The sequence below is a fragment of the Hemicordylus capensis genome, chromosome 2 (genome assembly GCF_027244095.1).
Source record: "Hemicordylus capensis ecotype Gifberg chromosome 2, rHemCap1.1.pri, whole genome shotgun sequence".
Classification (NCBI taxonomy): Eukaryota; Metazoa; Chordata; class Lepidosauria; order Squamata; family Cordylidae; genus Hemicordylus; species Hemicordylus capensis.
Genome location: NC_069658.1, coordinates 2,989,026 through 3,008,747, shown reverse-complemented (window position 1 = coordinate 3,008,747; position 19,722 = coordinate 2,989,026). Strand labels below are relative to the sequence as shown.

At 49.7% G+C, this 19,722-nt stretch overlaps 1 protein-coding gene across 9 annotated transcripts in view; it reads left to right on the top strand.

Annotated features, from left to right (window-relative positions):
* The first annotated feature begins 8 nt into the window (after positions 1-8).
* The window catches only part of GALT (galactose-1-phosphate uridylyltransferase), a 48,524-nt gene continuing 28,810 nt past the window's right edge, over positions 9-19,722 (top strand). For 5 of the 9 annotated variants that reach the window (XM_053292938.1, XM_053292940.1, XM_053292936.1 and 2 more), the window contains exons 1-7: positions 9-176; positions 4,382-4,551; positions 8,503-8,578; positions 10,125-10,173; positions 11,439-11,568; positions 17,962-18,018; positions 19,575-19,697. In XM_053292938.1, the coding sequence (XP_053148913.1) occupies positions 143-176; positions 4,382-4,551; positions 8,503-8,578; positions 10,125-10,173; positions 11,439-11,568; positions 17,962-18,018; positions 19,575-19,697 (639 nt within the window). In that variant the 5' untranslated portion in view covers positions 9-142. Of the gene's footprint in view, positions 177-3,422; positions 3,576-4,381; positions 4,552-8,502; positions 8,579-10,124; positions 10,174-11,438; positions 11,569-17,961; positions 18,019-19,574; positions 19,698-19,722 lie in introns of those variants that run through there. The other 4 variants (XM_053292943.1, XM_053292942.1, XM_053292937.1 and 1 more) reach the window with 4 other exon arrangements.

Sequence of the window (19,722 nt, the reverse complement as noted above, 5' to 3'; positions counted from 1 at the left end):
GGTGGGAGGCGGAGCGGCTGCGCGCGCCGGGAACAGCGGGCCCTTTGAAGAGCGAGGCTGCGGGCGCGGCTTGCGTCACGTGAGAGCGTGTCGGTCACGTGTTGGTCAATCAGGAAGGAGCGGTTGATGGGCGTTGGAGCGAATGGCCGCCGCCGGGGCGAAGTTCGAGCCGAGCGGTATCGCGCGAGGGAAAGAAACGGGGAGGGGAGGGGAGGGCTCGTTGCTGTGGCTGGAGAGAGGAGGCGGGGAGGGGGGGGTTGCTCGGAGAGGAATGGAGCTCGAAGGGGGCGGGGCTTTCTGGTAAGGGCGGGGCCTGTGGAGGGGTGGGACCTGTTGCCAAGGAAGGGGGTGGGGTCTACTGTGGGGGCAGGGCAGGGCTGCCTCCGCAGTGTTCCCCCTGACGAAGACTCCCAGATGTGGTTACTACAACTCCCAGAATCCCCAGCTCCAATAGCCTTTGCTTGGGGATTATGGGAGTTTTTATATTATTATCATTATTGTTTCTTGTTTACGGACAGTCAGACAGGTGTTATTGACTAGATGGTCCACTGTTTCATCTGCTTCTTGACAAAGGCGGCAATTGCTGTTTGTGGTGGATTTTTCGACTTATTGCATTTGTTCTTAGTGCCTGTTCTTGTGCAGCCAGTATTAAACCCTCTGTTTCTTTCTTCAAGTTGCCATTCTTAAGCCATTGCCAGGTCTTGGTGATGTCTGATTTTCCACTTATATTGTGCAAATATTGACCATGCAGGGGCTTCTTTTTCCATTTTTCTGCTTGGTTCTTGTCTTGTTCTTTCTTGTAGGCCTGCTTTGTTTCATTGGTGCTGAATAGTTTCTCGTTCTTGACCATTTGAAGTGCATCTTCTTCACTGTCCTTGATATATTCCTCAAGGCCTCTTTTCTCCTCCTCTACTGTTTGATGGACTTGCTGCATTCCTCTTCCACCTGAGCTGCGAGGGAGGTAGAGCCTATCGACATCACTGCGGGGGTGCAGAGCATGATTGATGCTCATGATTTTCCTGGTCTTACAATCTAGCGTCTCTAGCTCTGCCCGGGTCCTGTCTATTATTCCTGCAGTATATCTGATAAAAGGTATAGCCCAGGTGTTTATGGCTTGTATGGTGTTCCCACCATTGAGTTTGGACTTGAGGATTTTTCTAACTCTCCTGATGTATTCACTTCCAATTTTTCTTTTAACTTCAGTGTGTGCGATGTTATCAGCCTGGAGAATGCCCAAGTATTTGTAATGTTCTTTCTCTTCCAGGTTCTTGATGTTGCTTCCATTGGGCAGTTCTATTCCTTCTGTTTTTCTTATTTTTCCTCTGTTCATTATTAATGCAGCACACTTGTCTAGTCCAAACTCCATTGCTGTATCGCTACTGAATATACGGACAGTGTTTAGCAGTGGTTCAATTTCTGACTGGGACTTTCCATACAACTTCAGATCTTCCATGTACAGCAGATGGTTGATTTTACTTGATGTTTTAGATGTTTGGTATCTGAGGCCTGTTTTGTTGAGTATTTGTGAAAGTGGGGTCATGGCGATTACAAACAACAGAGGGGATAGTGAGTCCCCTTGGAAAATGCCTCTTCTAAATCTAACCTGTCCAAGTGTCTCGCCATTGATTGTTAACTGTGTACTCCACATGCTCATTGCTTTTTAAATAAATATCTGAATGTTTTTGCTGACACCAGTTGTTTCTAAACATTTTAGTATCCATGTGTGGCAATGAATCGAAGGCTTTCTTGTAGTCAATCCATGCAACACTTAGATTGGTTTTTCTTCTCTTGCAATGTTCTAAAATCATTTTGTCAATCAGCAGCTGGTCTCTTGTGCCTCTGGTGTTCAGACAATTTCCTTTCTGTTCATCTGGAAGCTGTTTGTTAGTTAATAAGGGTTGCATCACTTCATCTGATATTCCAGTTAATAATTTGAACATGGTTGGCAGGCAGGTTATCGGTCTATAATTACTTGGAAGTGCACCTTTTGCTGGGTCTTTCATGATGAGATGAGTTTTCCCAGTTGTTAGCCATTTTTCAATATCACCTCCTTGCAAAATGTGATTGAACTGTTTTGATAGTTGTTTATGAAGGCTTGTTAGGTTTTTAAGCCAAAAGCCATGCAGTTCATCGTCGCCTGGCGCAGTCCAATTTTTAATTTTCTTTGCTCTTTCACTTATTAATTCTGGTGTTATTATTAGATCTTGCATTTCTTGGTTACATTTTTCAACTTCTTTCATCAAGCCTGCTTTTTTATTATAATCTATTGGATTGTCCCATAATTTCCGCCAGAATTGCACTGTTTCTTCTTTATTTGGTGTTTCTATGTTTCTTGCAGTTTCTCCTTCTATGCTTTGGTAGAAACGTCTCTGATTCAACTGGAATTGGAGGTTCTGCCTGTGTTGTGTAATTCTGGCTTCGTATCTGCTAATCTTCTTTGACACTGCTGTTATTTGCTGCTTTATTATTTCCAGTACTTCTCTAATTTTCCTTGAATCTAGGTGGTATTTTTGGATCAGATACTGTTTGGTGTTTTCATTCTTCAGCTTCTTGTCTTTCATATCTTTCAATTTACTAGCATCTGATCTAAGCCTGGAGATTTTATTTTCTAATCTAATCTTCCATTTGGGTGATGTACTACTTTCTTTTTTGACAGGTCCACTGATCTTATATCCGAGCTCTTGTGTTGTTATTGCTGCTGCACTGTACATTAGTTGGTTTGTTTCTTGCAAATTATTGGTTGTTATTTCTGCAAGTGCAGCATTGACATCTTTTAATGCCTGAGCAAGTTGTTTTTTGGCAACTGTTTTTAGAGCTGGAAGTCGAACCTTGGTGGTTGTTTGGTTCATGTGCTCAGTTATTTTTTGCTTTAGTTCTTGTTGCTTTTCTGTTAAACGGCATTCGGGTTTCTGAGGTGAAGGCAAAGGGGAGGTTGCCTGGTTTTGATTCTGAAACAGTTCAGCAACAGTGGCATCCTCTATTTCCAACACCTCCTCCACCTGCGCCTGAGCAACTTCTTCAGTTGGTGGTAATTCTTCTTCCATGTCTTGAGCCTGTGTTGCTCTTTGCAGTTCTTCCAGCTCAACTCCTGTGAATACTTTATTTCTTATTATGAATCTTCTCTGGTCTGCTAGCCTTTGTTCTGTTATTTCTGTGTCTGGATGCTTCTCTTTCCAAATTTGGTACATTCTTTTTAAATAACCTCTTCTAGTTGGACTAGACTTGTAATAGCAGATCATTATTTCCTTGTTGGCGCTTTTCGTATATTTTTTCTGGTTAAGCAACGTTTCTTCCAGTAACTTTGCAGTCTCCAGCCCTGGTTGCTCAACTGAAGATCCTGAGTCTTGTTGCCCACTTGCCACCAGATGTCCAGGGACTCCAGCACCTGGCGCGGTCCTTGTTGACCCAAGCGACGACCGATCCGGTATAGATTTATTAAAGTTACGTCTCACCATATTGTTGATGGGAGAGGCACTCTTTGTCTGGCTCCTCTGGTGAGACCTGTCCAGTATGGTTGGACCTCTGGCATAGCTCTCACCTTCCTCAGAGCACGCAAGCCCCACAACCACGCCAAGGTAGTGCCTCACTGGGGGATGATGATGATTATTATTATTATCATTTATTTTTACATTTATAGTCCGCTCTTCCTCCAAGGAGCCCAGAGCGGTGTACTACATACTTGAGTTCCTCTTTCACAACAACCCTGTGAAGTAGGTTAGGCTGAGAGAGAAGTGACTGGCCCAGAGTCACCCACCTAGTTTCATGACTGAATGGGGATTTGAACTCGGGTCTCCCCGGTCTGAGTCCAGCACTCTAACCACTACACCACGCTGGCTCTCTTTTAGTCAGCCACATCTGGGAATCCCTGTTAGGGGGAACACTGGTGGTCAGTAGCTCGGGATGATGGGAGTTGTAGTCCAGCATCTGTTTGAGGGATGAAGTGGTGCATTCCTGGGCTAGAGAGAAGATAGAGAGAGTGCTGGATCCTGTTTTCTTTCTAGTCCCGACTCTGTTGTAAAAACAGGATCAGCACTGTCTTTTTAGATGAGATGTGTGGGCTGAGCACAATTAAAATTTTCCCAATCCTGGGCCGCCTGGTGATGTTGAACTACAACTCCCATCACCCGCAACAACAGTAGTCAGGCCAGCATCTACAGGGGGGACAGGATGAAGCTGTGCAGTCTGGGGTAGGAGAAGCTTTAGTGGTTCTGATGGTGCCCTGGAGAGGGTGGGGCTTGCCCTGGAGGGGCATGGCCTGTTGCCAAGGAGTAGGGGAGGAGGAACCTGTTGCTGGGGTGGGAGGAGCGGTGGTTGTGGTTGTGGGACTGCGCTTGTGCAGCCTCGCGGTGGCTTGAGCCTCTGCCTCTTGCCTCTGCCACAGAGCACCAGCACCTCCGCTACAACCCGCTGCGTGATGACTGGGTGCTGGTCTCCGCCCATCGCATGCGGCGCCCGTGGCAGGGGCAGGTGGAGAGACCCCCTCAGGAGGACGTCCCACGCTGTGATCTGGCCAACCCCTTGTGCCCTGGAGCAAAAAGAGCCAACGGCCAGGTATGGTGCCCCTAGAGGATGGGGACAGGCCCTGCTGGGCATCCTCTGGATCTTCCCCATAAGTGGGGTGCTCTGTAGATCGAGGTGTCTCCCCGCCCCCGCATCTCTCCATAGTCTATTACTTTATTATCTTAAATCTTGCACTTTACTTGGGCTGTCCGTCAGTGAAGAGTGCAGAGCTCACTCAGGTACAGTGAGGGAAATAAGTATTTGATCCCCTGCTGATTTTGTCCGTTTGCCCTCTGACACAGAAATGACCAGGCTATAATTGGAATGGTAGGTTTATTGTAGCTGTGAGAGACAGAATAACAACAAACAAACCCTCAAAAGCCCAGTGCCCAAAAGTCAGCGATGGATTTGCATTGTAGTGAGGGAAATAAGTATTTGATCCCCTATCAACCAGCAAGATTTCAGGCTCCCAGGTGTCTTTTCACTATGTGCAGGTAACGAGCTGAGATGAGGAACACCCTCTGTAAGGGAGTGCTCCTAATCCCAGCTTGTTACAGTACCTGTATAAAAGACACCTGTCCATAGAAGCAAGCAATCACTCAGCTTCCAAACTCACCACCGTGCCCAAGACCAAAGAGCTGTCGAAGGATGTCAGGGACAAGGTTGTAGACCTGCGCAAGGCTGGACTGGGCTACAAGACTATCGCCAAGCAGTTTGGTGAGAAGGTGACTATAGTTGGCACGAGAACTCGCGAATGGAAGAAACACAAAACAACTGTCAATCTCCCTCGGTCTGGGGCTCCATGCAAGATCTCACCTCGTGGAGTTGCAATGATCATGAGAACGGTGACAAAGCAGCCGAGAACTACACGGGGGGAACTTGTCAATGATCTCAGGGCAGCTGGAACCATAGTCACCAAGAAAACAATTGGTAACACACTACGCCGTGAAGGACTGAAATCTTGCAGTGCCCGCAAGGTCCCCCTGCTCAAGGCAGCACATGTACAGGCCCGTCTGCAGTTTGCCAATGCACATCTGAATGATCCAGAGGAGAACTGGGCGAAAGTGTTGTGGTCAGATGAGATCAAAATCGAGCTCTTTGGCATCAACTCAACTCGCCGTGTGTGGAGGAGGAGGAATGCTGCCTATGAGCCCAAGAACACCATCCCCACCGTCAAACATGGAGGTGGACACATTATGCTTTGGGGGTGTTTTTCTGCTAAGGGGACAGGACACCTTCACCGCATCGAAGAGACGATGGACGGGACCATGTACCGTCAGATCTTGGGTGAGCACCTGCTTCCCTCAGCCAGGGCATTGAGAATGGGTCGTGGATGGGTATTCCAGCATGACAATGACCCAAAACACACAGCCAAGGCAACAAAGGAGTGGCTCAAGAAGAAGCACATGAAGGTCCTGGAGTGGCCCAGCCAGTCTCCAGACCTTAATCCCATAGACAATCTGTGGAGGGAGCTGAAGGTTCGGGTTGCCAAACATCAGCCTTGAAACCTTTCTGACTTGGAGAGGATCTGCAAAGAGGAGTGGGACAACATCCCTCCTGGGTTGTGTGCAAACCTGGTGGCCAACTACAAGAAACATCTGACCTCTGTGATTGCCAACAAGGGTTTTGCCACCAAGTACTAAGACATCTTTTGTGAAGGGATCGAATACTTATTTCCCTCACTACAATGCAAATCCATCGCTGACTTTTGGGCACTGGGCTTTTGAGGGTTTGTTTGTTGTTATTCTGTCTCTCACAGCTACAATAAACCTACCATTCCAATTATAGCCTGGTCATTTCTGTGTCAGAGGGCAAACGGACAAAATCAGCAGGGGATCAAATACTTATTTCCCTCACTGTATGTATTTTACCACAGACGTAGGCTTGGCTCATTAGCCATCCATTACTGGTGCTCGCCACCAATCCTCTCTCTTCCCTCGGATCCTTTCCTGGTACATGCAGAAGGCTTCGGAGAGAAGCGGGTCTCCTGTCATTTGCACTGGAACATGGAGATGGTAAGGAGCAGTGGGAGCCCTTTCCTCCTGCTCAGAAAGGGTTTCTTGCCTTCTCCAAAATGGCAGTGCAAATGAGACCTCTGGGGTGGAGATCTGTGTGGGGCTGGGTGTCCTGCTCGCCAGAGGGAGGGGGCACTTGCCACTGACGGGCTGGCAGGGGGACTTCAACTTTATTTTCTGTTGCATTTCTATCCTTCCTCTCTTCCATGATGGAGCTTGAGGTCTGGCGGGGGGTGGGGGCGAGGTGGTCTCCATTTGTGGCACTGGCCAAACTCAGACCTTCTTAGCTTTAGCAAGGCGGCTGTGTCATATGTCCTCAGACCATACCCTGGGACCCATTCTGCATACGTTTGCATGTCCCCCCTCCTCCCCCTCTTTGGCAGACTGTTGTGTGAGTAAATCAGGGTCACAAAGTATAGATGGATACAGGGGACAGTGGCAGTGAGCCTGGGGAGCTGGCGTTCTGACATTGGCCTGTGTTGTCAAACATAAAAGTTCCCTTTGCTCCCCCTTCGCTCTCCTTGTGCAGCAGAACTGCCAGAATCTTGGGGGCAGAGCAGAGGGGAGGTTGTATAGAGTTGGCCCTTTGGCCATTCCTGGAGCTTAGGGGTGTGGGGACCAGTGTTCTCAGTAACAAGGGTTCCCAGAGGTTGTTGACTACAACTCCCATCATCCTCAGCTAAAGGCAGCTGTGGATGCTGGGAGTTGCAGTCAACAATATCTGGGAATCCCTGTTACAGGAAACACTGGCCAGGACCTTAAAATATTGACGCCTGTGTGCAGCATCCAGGCTTTTAGTTGATTTTTTTACTGGTTCTTTTAAAAGTTGAATTCTGTATATGTTTTGATGTTTTAAATTTTTATTTGTTTGTTAACCTCTGTGAGACTTTTGTAGTAGGTAACATACACATGTATTAAATAAATAAATTTGTTTCTCATTAGAGATTATATTGTCTAAGAATGATTTGCATATTATCAAACGAGTTGTCCTGAACACATGAGCGTTTGGAACTCCTAGAATGGCTCAGGGTTGGTGACCACAATCCTCTTTCAGAAGGCTGTCCTGTGCTTCCAGGCCTGATGGATCAGGTGAACAAGTCCCTGTGACAAACATAGGAAGGACTGGACTGCGTGTGTTGTCAAGCAGAGAGATCCTGTTATCCATTGCTTGGCATCGCTTTATGGTTGCAGAAAATTCGTAGCAGTGTCTTCGGGAGGATCAGAGATCCAAAGAAAATTTCCCCCAGAGATTCCAGTGGTTGGGAGTCATTCTCTGAACAGCACTTCCTGCTCTTTTTTGTTCTCCTCTCCACCTTCACTCTGTGACCCATCTTCAAGTTCTTGCAGAATATGCCCTGTCGGACCTGAAGTGTCCAACCTTTTTACCGCCCCCACCACCCCAATAAGGAATGTTGGTTTTTGATGGACTTCACAGCTGGTTATTGATCTTCGGTTCCCTTGGGGATTCTTATTTCGATTCCTGCCCTTGAGGACTGCAATCCTAGAACAGGGGTTTTCAGCCTTTTTGATCTCTTGTTTATGAGTACCATTGCCTCCAGGGATGGCTGCTGGGCGTAGGAGAGGGCTGTAGTGAGGGAGAAGGGTTCTCTTCCTCCCTGTGTGCCTTCCCTCCTCATCCCCTCTTGCCCGACTGTGCCTCTTTTGAAGTCTGGAGCCCTGGTTGCTGTATTACTGCATCTTGCTACTAGCACACTGCTGCCTCAGCCATTTCCACTTCTGGTACGGCTAGGCAGAGCCGTGCTGGGTGGTTCCTACAGAGCAGTGGTGTTTTACACACGTGTAGAATAATTCACATGGGCAAGTATCACCTGCCTCGCTGTGAAGAACCCTCAGTGGCTCTTGTACTGCTGGTTGAAAAGCATTGTCTTGGGTAACTTTTGGAGTCAGGTCCCAGATCTTACCCAGCAAAGCCTGGAAGTCTTGGAGCTCAGAAGTCCTGAGTGCAATTCACATCTCTCTCATGCAGGTGAATCCCCAATATGAGAGCACCTTTGTCTTTGACAACGATTTCCCTGCCCTACAACCGGATGCCCCAGAACCTGGTAAGAATTCACTCAGTCTCAGTCTCTGTTCAGACTCTCACTGTGTCACCCAGGGAATGGGGCTTGGCCATCTCAAACCCATTAAGAAACTGCTCTGATGGCTGCTACTGCTGCTGCTTTGTCCTTCTTGAGGAAATAGGCTAGGATCTCGGACTGAGAGGACAAGCAGCTTGCAGTTAGGGTTGCCATGGTGCTTGTTTTGGCAGGGCTGAACTTTGGGAGTTAAAAGTATTGGAGCACTCCTAGGGGGGGAAATGCAATTTCACTTGCAACTGAGAACAAAAGCATTTTATTTCTTGAAAGTTGGAGATGTGTTACTTAGCTGAAGGATGTTAGCTAAGCCGAAGGAAGTTCCCAGTCCTCAGAAATTAGCTTGGTGGACAGAGGCTTCATACTGGGGGTGGGGTGCGGTGGCTGGTGGAAGAGAAAGAAACGTTTTAATCTTAAGTAGCTTTCGGACTGGGTTCAAAAACCCATCCTGATGTGACCAGTTGCCAAAGTACTGCAGGAGGATGCTCTTCTTTTCATGCCCCAGTAGGCAGTGGAATAGACGTCTCCCCTACCTTTTGTGTTTGGGACTTGGACTCTTTAGTCGTTTCGAAGGGCAGCAGATGTACAGGCCATGGATACCCACATTCATGGTCCATGCACATATCTCACTTGGTTTCCTGCATGTTTCTGCCCACACGGCACACAGGTCACAGCTACTACTGCTATTCTGATGACGACGAAGAATCTTTCATACAGCAGCTGTGAAACTATCTTGGGTTGTGTGTCTCCAATACTGCAGGGGGCTACATTTTGAGCCTGGAAAATGTGGTATCACCTTTGTCTGCTGCACTCAGTGTTTGCAACCAAACTGAGAGTGTGGAAAAATACCCTCTGGCATTACTTCGAATATTTATATTCTGCTTCTCAAGAAACAAGTTTTCAAAGTGGGTTACATAGCACAAGAAGTGAAAAGATGTTTTTTTGTCCCGAAGGGACTCACAGTCTTTAAACAAACAAAGACACAAGGGAAATGCCAGCAGCCGCTGGAACAGATGCTGTGCTGGAATGAACAGAGAGCTGCTTTCACTACACATAACAACCCCTGCAAAATATAAGAGAGCCACCACTTTGGCAGGGTTTAGCGCAGCGGTGCTCGGCCCAGTTAGTGTTTCCGCTGTCTCAACATCCATGCTGTGTGTAACCCTGGATCAGGCATGGTTTTGCTTCACTGTTCTACAGTACATAGGAATTCTGCACAGCCTTGATCATTTGCAAAAAAACCTTCCTTGGCTTTCTCAGTGTTTCAAATGCATCTTGAAGTTGAGTGTCTCCTGAGCTGGGGATAGCAAAGTGGACTGTAGGATGCTCTGGGTGGGACACTGTGGCAGAGCTGCTGGGAGCCACAGGCTGGGTTAGGTGGTGGTGGTGGTGGGGTTTGGGGTTTGGGGTGTGTGTGCCAGGACAGGCTCCAGGTGTGCTGGGCTAACTCCTGCCTTTCCTTGATGACATCCATCGCTGCCTGCCTCTTCTCACTGGGCTTCCTCTCCTTTCTCAGATGCTGGTGACCACCCCTTGTTCCGTGCAGCGTCTGCCCAAGGCGTGTGGTAAATTTAGCCTTGCCTCTCAATTTATTGCAGCAGGGGGTGATGGGAGTGGTAGTCCAGCAACAGCTGGAGAGCCTCAGGTTGGCCTCCCCTGACCTATGGAGTTGCCGGGCTTTTCACTTCTGTGGAAAACGTAAGCCAGCTTGACTCTTATGGCTGCTTCTCAAGGTATTCTTGGCACCCTTCCAAAAGTTGAGTTGCACACGGTTGAACGGGTAAGCCACGTTAGGCTAGTGAATGCCATTAAAACTGGCCACATACACGTGTCCAGAGTGAAGTGCTTGCTACACTCAGGTGCTGTATCGTGTTTGAGCTGTTTGCGGGAGAGCCTTGCATTGCAGCTCCCACCAGCACAGCTGTAGCACTTCCCGCTCGGTGCTTCCGGGGGACTCCCTCGGCCTGTCTCCTGCCTGGCTTGTCCACATGTTCTGCTCCAAGGTGCTTTACCAAGAGGTTTTTGATTAGGATCAGTGAAACAGCCCCTCTGCTTTCCTTTGCTGCCTCCTTCAGCCACTTCTTCCCTTCTGTGGGAGGCTGATGGTCCCCATTTGTTAGGTGCTGCTGTGGCACACTGGAACCCTGCTGCTATCTTACTTGCGAAGTCTGGGGTCCATCTTTTCCTTTCCCCCACCCTTTTTTGTACAGTGAGGCTTCTGGCCAGGGATGACATTGCCCAGTAGAAGAAAAGCCGTAGGAGAATGTGGAGCTGGAAATGTCAACAATCACATGGTTTCCCAGTGTGGCTCTTAAGTTTGAGCTCTGCAGAGATTAGAAGTTGCTTTGGAGGACGCAAATGTCCTGAGGTCACTTGTGTCCTCCACAGTACCTTGACTCTGCAGAAGTTTGGCCTGTTGGTAATGCAGACAGTGAATCTTGCCAGGGGTGTGATGTAGACTTCCATCTCTCCCCTTCTCCTTTCCTCCTGGATTAGACTGGCCAGTGACTTGGGGGCTATTTGTGTGCCTGCCTTTTCTCCCCCTCTGCATTCCTCTGTAGCTTGGGATTTGACTGCCTGGCTTGACTTATCTAGAGTTCTTTGGTCTGAAACCATTTAGGATTGGCATATGTTGTCTATGCCTGCTCTGGATTTTTCCAGCCTAGTAGGGACTGGGTTTTAATTGTAAACTGTCCAGAGAATTTATATGGGGCAATATGGTGTGCGGGAGTCTGATTTGGGATGGGTTGGATTGTATTGGGTGACCTTATGGTCCTTCCAGATGAATGATTCTCTAATCTGTCTGCTCAACGGCTTTTCTCCCTCCCAGCAAAGTCATGTGCTTCCACCCCTGGTCTGACCTGACTCTGCCCCTCATGTCTCTTGCTGAGATCCGGACTGTGATCGACAAATGGATGGATATAGCTGTGGAGTTGGGTGCCTCGTATTCCTGGGTGCAGGTTGGTGCTTGCATGGACTGTTTCTACCCTAGACACTTCTTACTGGGGCATGGTGGGTTGGTGGAAAAACCTTCAACCTGCACATAATTCCATTTTGGACAGATTTGCAGCACGGGTGAAAGTTGTGGAAGGAGGTGGGGCAGGAGTGTGGTGGGCTTGTGGGCGCTTCCCTTTCCCAAGCACATGGGTGGGGAATTAGAGGCAATTCAGGGCTGTGTGTGGAACAAAGGCGGGCACTTGTAAGGGATTTGTTGCTGCCTCTGGTCCTGGTATTCAGTGCCTCCATCTCTACAAATGTCCCTGGCTGTCCACCCTAGGGAAAAAGCATTAGATTCTCTCTCAGAAGCAAAGTGAAGCATGCTTGGGGTATCCTTAGGACAGACTTGCTCCACTTTGGCCCTCCTGCAGATGTTGGCCTACAACTCCCATCATACCTGGCTGTTGGCCACTGTGGCTGGGGATTATGGGAATTGCAGTCCAAAATCAGCTGGTCAGGGGCAAAGTTGAGAACAGGCCTGCCTTAGGATATGATGTTGGGCAGGCCTGTCCTTGTTCTCAGATAGTCCCTCCAATATTAAGAAAAATCAACTTACCAGAACAGTCCCCGCAACAGAGAGCCTAATCCAGGGACCAACTCCAGCTGCCAACCCTGTCCCCATATCCACCAGAGCTGTGCCATGGGCATAATGATTGTTTGTTTGTTAATCATGTTCTCATAATACGAGCAGGGGTTCATTAATTAACTTTGAGACGTAATACAAATCCATTGAGATGATTCAATCCCCAAATCGTTTGAGAGGAGAGCTGGTCTTGTGGTAGCAAGCATGACTTGTCCCCTTAGCTAAGCAGGGTCCACCCTGGTTGCATATGAATGGGAGACTAGAAGTGTGAGCTCCCTCCCTGGCAGCATCTCCAAGATCGGGCGGAGAGAGACTCCTGCCTGCCACCTTGGAGAAGCCGCTGCCAGTCTGTGTAGACAATACTGAGCTAGATGGACTGATGGTCTGACTCAGTATATGGTAGCTTCCTCTGTTCCTATGTTCCTAACCTCTGTTGTGACATGTTATTAGAGTACAGTATCTGCCAGCAATGCCCTTCTGCTGCTTACACCAGGTAAACAGCTCGGTCTCTGTGCAACACTGAGATCAGGAATGGCAACATTCGGCAAGCAGCAGGGGAATCCCAGTGCTGTGGACCTGGAGGTTGCCATTCTTGAGCAGAGGAGCTTCAGAAGAAAGACTCTCAGGCAAAATAGTTGGGCTGCAATTTGTGAGGAACCTATCCGATTTGGGGATTGAATCAGTTCAATGGATTTGTATTGCATCTCAAAGGTAATTAGCATAACAGAATCCTCCTTTCAGTTTTATCATCAGTTACTGTTGGCTAATCTCCTATATATACATTTTGATTTTACATAGACTTGTCGGAGATCAGGCCTCTTGCCTTCCCTGGGCTCACTGTTTTACATTGCTTCCGCTGCACGTGTGTGTGTGTGTGTTTATACCTGCCAATAGGCTTGTGCTTCAGTGATGTGATCTGAGGTGAAGTAACCTGCACCTTTGTGCCGGCACTGCTCAGAGGCAGCCATTCACAGTGTGGGCATCTCCAGGCAGTACTGTGCGCTTCTGGTGCGGCGGGCTCCTTTAGGGGAAGCCAAGCCGCGAACCACTCTGGCGATGTCTAGGGTGGTGCACAGGACCCTGTGGGCGGTGTCCATGGGGAGTGCTGGGTGGGGGGTCGTTCCTCCAGATGCTTTCCTCTAGTTTCTGGAGGGACTCCCCCTACAGTGCTCCCTGCACACCACGCTAAGCATTACTGGAGCGGTACAGGGCTGGGCTTCCCATGAAGGAGCCCTCCTGCTCCAGCAGTGCACACGACGGTGGGAAGATGGTTGTGCTGTGAGCAGCAGTGTTTGTGCGATACCAGCCCCAACGTGCAGATTATTTGACAGGCCTGAAGTTATTATTTGTGCAGATTATTACCAGCCCCAACGTGCAGATTATTTGACAGGCCAGGGACTCTAGCCCGTGAAAGCCTATGCCACAACCAATGTGTTAGTCTTTAAGGTTTCGCTGGACTCTTTGTTGTTGTTGCTACAACAGAGTAACACAACGGATCTGTCTTTGGAAATGGAATATTTTAGCGTACCTTCACTGCCACAGTAATAAGCCTCAGAAGCCTGCTGGAGAGGGGGAGAAGAGGATGCCCTCTTCCCCAGGGTGTGAGACTGGGGTGCCTGCCTGGCTACCTCTTCTCTTCTGCCCTCCCTGGTTGGCATCTGCCTCCCCCCAGAACTGCTTGCGGAGAGGCTTTGCAGGACTGGGGCTGTAAGGGTGCCTGGGCAGTTTTTCCTGGTTCCACCTGCTGAGCTTATTGTTCATCTTATATAGGAAGACTGCCAGTGGTGGCGGGCCTGCCACAGAAGGGGCGACACCAAAGGGGGTTGCCCCTTTGGGGGGGCCACTTCGGGGGAGAAATGAGGGCAAGGGCGGGACATCTTGTCCAACCATTTGTATAGAGGGAGGCATTCAATAGTGGGGCTTCTGTTTAATCAGTTTTAAGTTGTGCTGAGGTTGGGTTTAAGTTGCAATGTGTGTGGGTTTGTCTGGAGATGGGAAGGCAGGGAGTGCCTTCGTTGAATGTGGGGCAGCTATTCCGGTGGTGGTGGGGAATAGAAGAAGAAATGTTGGCAGGTCAGCAGGCTGTTCCAGGGGAAGGGTAGTCAGAAATCTAATAGCTGTCCCCCTTTCCGGCTGTCCTGCCAGCTCTCTGACCTCGGGGAGCACTGCCAACATCCCACATAACCTTACCTTGCTCCTCTGCAATGCCAGGTCGGTCCAAAATAAATCAGAACTCATCCATGATTTGATTATGGATGAAGGGGCCGACCTGGTGTGTATTACCGAGACTTGGTTGGGGGAGCCTAGTGGCCCAGTCTGGTCCCAGCTTCTCCCTCCAGGTTATTCTGTAGAGGAGCAGGTGAGGGGACGTGGGCGGGGGGGTGGATTGGCTGTGGTCTATAATACCCCCCTTACCAGAGTCCCTGTTAGGGTATCGGAAGATATCAAATGCATGTACTTGAGTTTGGGGACCAGGGATAGACTGGGACTTCTGTTGGTGTACCGATCGCCCCGCTGCCCAACGGAATCCCTTACTGAGCTCACGGACTTGGTCGCAGAACTTGCGTTGGAGTCTCCCAGACTTTGGGTGCTGGGGGACTTCAATGTTCATTTTGGGACCAGTTTGTCCGGGGCAGCTCAGGAGTTCATAGCGGCCATGACGACTATGGGCCTATCCCAAGCGGTCTCTGGATCGATGCATATTGCAGTTCACACGCTTGATTTGGTCTTTTATTCTGATCAGGGTGGTATTCCGTGGGTGGGGACTCCTACGATCTCCCCGTTGTCATGGACGGACCACCATCTGGTTAAGGTTGGACTTACAACCGCTTTCCACTTTCGCAGGGGCGAGGGGCCTATTAGAACGGTCCACCCGAAGAGGTTACTGGATCCGGTAGGATTCCAAGAAGCCTTGGAGGGGGATTCATTGTTGGCTCTGCTGGTGATCCTGTTGATGCACTGGTTGAGAACTGGAACAACTTGCTCACCAGGGCAGTAGACACGATTGCTCCTAAGCGTCACCTCGGACCTGCTTCAAAGTTGGCCCCTTGGTATACGGAAGATCTACGGGGGCTGAAGCGGCAAGGTAGGTGACTGGAGCGCAAGTGGAGAAAAACTCGACTCGAATCCGACAGATTACGACATAGAGCACATTTAAAGATCTATGCTCAGGCGATACGTGCGGCAAAGAAGCGGTTCTTTTCTGCCCGTATTGCCTCTGCGAGTTAACATCCGGCGGAGTTGTTCAGGGTTGTCAGGGGACTAGTATCTGCTCCCTCTCCCTTGAACCAGAATGTGGAGGCATCAGTTACCCGCTGTGGTGTGTTTAATGAATTTTTCGCAGACAAAATCTCTCGGATTCGGGCCAACCTAGATGGAGACTCCACAATTAATTTTATGTCTGAACTGGAGGTGTCTGACAACTCCTCTTATACGATTTGACTGGATCAATTTCAGTTTGTGACTCCTGATGATGTGGACAAGCTGCTTGGAGCGGTGAGGCCTACCACCTGTCCTCTTGATCCTTGTCCAACATGGCTTGTTCTGTCTAGCAGGGAGGCTGTTGTAGGCGGCCTGGTAGAAATCATAAATGCTTCTCTGAGGGAGGGCAGTATGCCTCCTTGTCTTAAGGAGGCAATTATTAGACCTCTTCTAAAGAAGCCTGTGTTATATCTCTCAGTTGAGCCTGTTTCCAGTCTCCCACGGCTGGGCAAGGTAATTGAGAGGGTGGTGGCCTCTCAGCTCCAGGCGGTCTTGGAGGAAACTGACTATCTGGACCCATTTCAAACTGGTTTTCGGGCCGGCTATGGGGTGGAGACTGCCTTGGTCGGCCTGATGGATGATCTCCTCCAATTGGCAATTGACAAAGGAAGTGTGACTCTGTTGGTCCTCTTGGATCTCTTGGCGGCTTTCGATACTATCGACCATAGTATCCTTCTGGAACGTCTGAGGGGGTTGGGGGTGGGAGGCACTGTTTTACAGTGGTTCCACTCCTACCTCTCGGACAGATTCCAGATGGTGTCAATTGGAGATTGTTGCTCTTCAAAATCTGAGCTTAAGTATGGTGTCCCTCAAGGCTCCATACTTTCTCCAATGCTTTTTAACATCTACATGAAACTGCTGGGAGAGATCATCAGGGGATTTGGAGCTGGGTGTTACCAGTATGCTGATGACACCCAGATCTACTTCTCCATGTCAACTTCTTCAGGAGTTGGCATATGCTCCCTAAATGCCTGCCTGGAAGTGGTAATGGGCTGGATGAGGGAGAATAAACTGAAGCGGAATCCAGATAAGATGGAGGTACTTATTGTGCGGGGTCGGAACTCTAGAGATGATTTTGATCTGCCTGTTCTAGACGGGGTCACACTTCCCCAAAGGGAACAGGTTCGCAGTCTGGGAGTACTTCTGGATCAACGTCTCTCCTTGGTTTCTCAGGTGGAGGTGGTGGCCAGGGGTGCTTTCTATCAGCTCCGGCTGATACGCCAGCTGTGCCCGTTTCTCGAGATCAGTGACCTCAAGACAGTGGTACATTTGTTGGTAACCTCCAGACTGGACTTCTGTAATGCGCTCTACGTGGGGCTGCCTTTTTACGTAGTCTGGAAACTTCAGTTGGTTCAGAATGCGGCAGCCAGGTTGGTCTCTGGGTCATCTCGGAGAGACCACATTACTCCTTTGTTGATGGAGTTACACTGGCTGCCAATAGGTTTCCGGGCAAAATACAAAATGCTCGTAGTTATAACTTATAAAGCCCTAAATGGCTTAGGCCCCGGGTATCTAAGAGAGCGTCTTCTTCGCTATGAGCCCCACCGGCCGCTGAGGTCACTTGAGGAGGTCCGTCTCCAGTTGCCACCAACTCGTTTGGTGGCTACACAGAGACGGGCCTTCTCGGCTGCTGCCCTGAGATTGTGGAATGCACTCCCTGCTGAGATACAATCCTCCCCATCTCTGGCAATTTTCAAAAAACACCTGAAAACACATCTCTTCAACCAGGCTTTCTCCGCTTTTTAAAAGTTGTTTTTAAATTCTTTTTATTTAATTGTTGTTTTATGATGTTTTTAATTGTTAATTATCGTTTTTATGCTTTATAATTTTTGTTTTAATTATTAACTGATTTTAATGGTGTTTTAATGTAAACCGCCCTGAGCCTTTTGGAAGGGTGTTATAAAAGTTTTAATAATAAATAAAAATAATAAAAATAACCACTAGCTTGGATGACTTTAAAAGGTGCTGAGACAAAGTCATGGAGGATAGGTCTGTCAGTGGCTACTAGTCTGGTGGCTGTTGGCCACCTCTAGCCTCTGAATCCCAGCTGCAGGGGAGCAACAGCAGGAGAGAGGGCCTGCCCTGCCTGTGGGCTCCCCAGAGGCATCTGATGGGTCACTGTGTGAAGGAGGATGCTGGACTAGATGGGCTTCCTTCGGCCTGATCCAGTAGGGCTATTCTTTTGTTCTTAAGAGCATGATTCTTCTGGCGAGGAATGTCCACCGTGTGTAAAAAATCAAAAATCTGAAGAGCGTAGAAGAGTATGTAGCCCCCGTAGGCTACTCCTGCCTCCCCTGCTGTGCAACCCTTACAGGATGATCTAGTGCTGGCCACATGAATGTTGCTTCGGGTGCTTGGGAGCAGAGCTAAGGATCCCGCATAGGGAGGCCCCTTTCCTGCTTCCACAGTTGGACGGCTGGTTCTTTGCCTTCTCCACGCCGCCCTCTGGCTTGCAAAGAATGGTGGGGGAAGCCGCTGTGGCTATGCTGAAGGAGCCCTTTTCTTGTTGCAGATCTTTGAGAACAAAGGAGCCATGATGGGCTGCTCCAACCCACATCCCCACTGCCAGGTAAGGAGGCTGCCTGTGGGTCTCGAGCAGCAGAGCTCCCCTGCCTGCCTGGGCCTGGCCACAGTGGGGCTGCTGCTGCTTCTCGAGCTTTTGCTCCCTTGGAGTGGCCCTGCATGTACCCCAAGCTGAGACCTTGTGGAGCAGCCGAGGAACGGCACACCTCCCTGGAGCCATAAGGATCGGGCTCTTGGGGGCTTTGACTGGTTCTGGCTGGACATGGCTCATTGTCCAGGGATGAAAAACAGATGTGCACCTCTGAATTTTGTGTAACGCTCATATTTATTGGAAAGATTCTCTCTTCTTGAAAACTTAACATGACAGTCAAAACTCAGGAGACCTTGGCTCAGCCTGATGGTAGCCAGGGAGAAGGTGTCTCTGGCGCCCGATTCATTCCGTGATGGTCAGGTTGGGGCTGGGAAAGAGAAGTAGGCTTCATGCACACAACTGAACTGGTGACACCCCAGCAAGTAAGTGTCGCCCTGCCATGGACATCTCCAAGATAAATGCTGGGCACTGCAGGAGGCATTAGCAGGAACTGCAGTGTCTGTGCCTTGTGAGTAGATGGGCCACCCGTGCGTGCTAAGGGGCTCCCACCATGTCTGGAGCCAGATGACATGCTGTCAATCATTGCAGCCGTGTGTGTATCACCACTGTCGTTCTTGTCAGTGGGAGAAGCTGGGGAGGCTCCCCACCATGTAGACCCGACGTTAGAGTGAAGGGGTGTGTGTGCGCGTGCCATTTGGGTGTTGGGCCAGCTCTGGATGCAGCTGATTACCATCTCCCCTGAATACGGTTCTACCCTTCCCCATGTGTAACCAAACATGCAGGATATGAATGAAGGAAAGAATTGTTAGCAAAGTGTTGGGGGCGGCGGGAGGGTAGGGTAGTAAATGGGGGTCTCTCCCAATGGCAGAGAACCTGTATGCATGCAGGAGAACCCTGACCCCGAGGGGTTGGAACAATTCCTGCCCCGCCAACTGGTGGGAATACGTGTCGGGGAATGCATCAAGGAGGCATGAGCCCTCCGCCAGCAAGCGCAGCCGACGGGCGTGCTTCCCTTGAGCACTGGGAGGGCTGGGCTGGGCTCGGAGGACTCGCCATTGAAAGGGTCTGGGAGGGAGTATGGGATTGGCTTTCGAGGAGACGTGCCCTGTGGCCAGTAGCGGCTCATCCGAACAAGCCAGGGGGGCGCCAAAGGAGGCACAGCTGCCTCTGCTGCTACCTGGCAGAGAGAGGAGCAGCCCAGCCCCGGCTCCTTAGGGCGAGCTTCCTTTGAACCCGTTTCCAGCGCTCCCCCACCGCAACCCTTTAAACGGTGAAGGGGAAGCTTACAGGGTTGTGGAGGGGGGAGGAAATGAGCTCCTGGGTTCTCTCTGGGCTTTGTCCCAGTTCCTTGTCGTTGCTGTTGAGAAACTCGCCAGGAGGTGGCAGCATCAGCCTGCAAATAGCCGGATTCTCTTTTCCAAGAGAGAATCCGGGCAGCCACTTCTTTGAAGCAGGCAGGGCTGGGGAGAGGACAAGCCACAAACACTCCCATCACCTTTTCTCGTCTCCAGGTCTGGGCTAGCAACTTCTTGCCCAACGAAGCCTCCCTGGAGGACCGGACGCAGCAGAAGCACCTCAAGGACCGTGGCATCCCCATGCTGCTCGAGTATGCTCAGTTGGAGGCTGAGAAGAAGGTAGTTCCCTCGGGAGAGTTGGGGG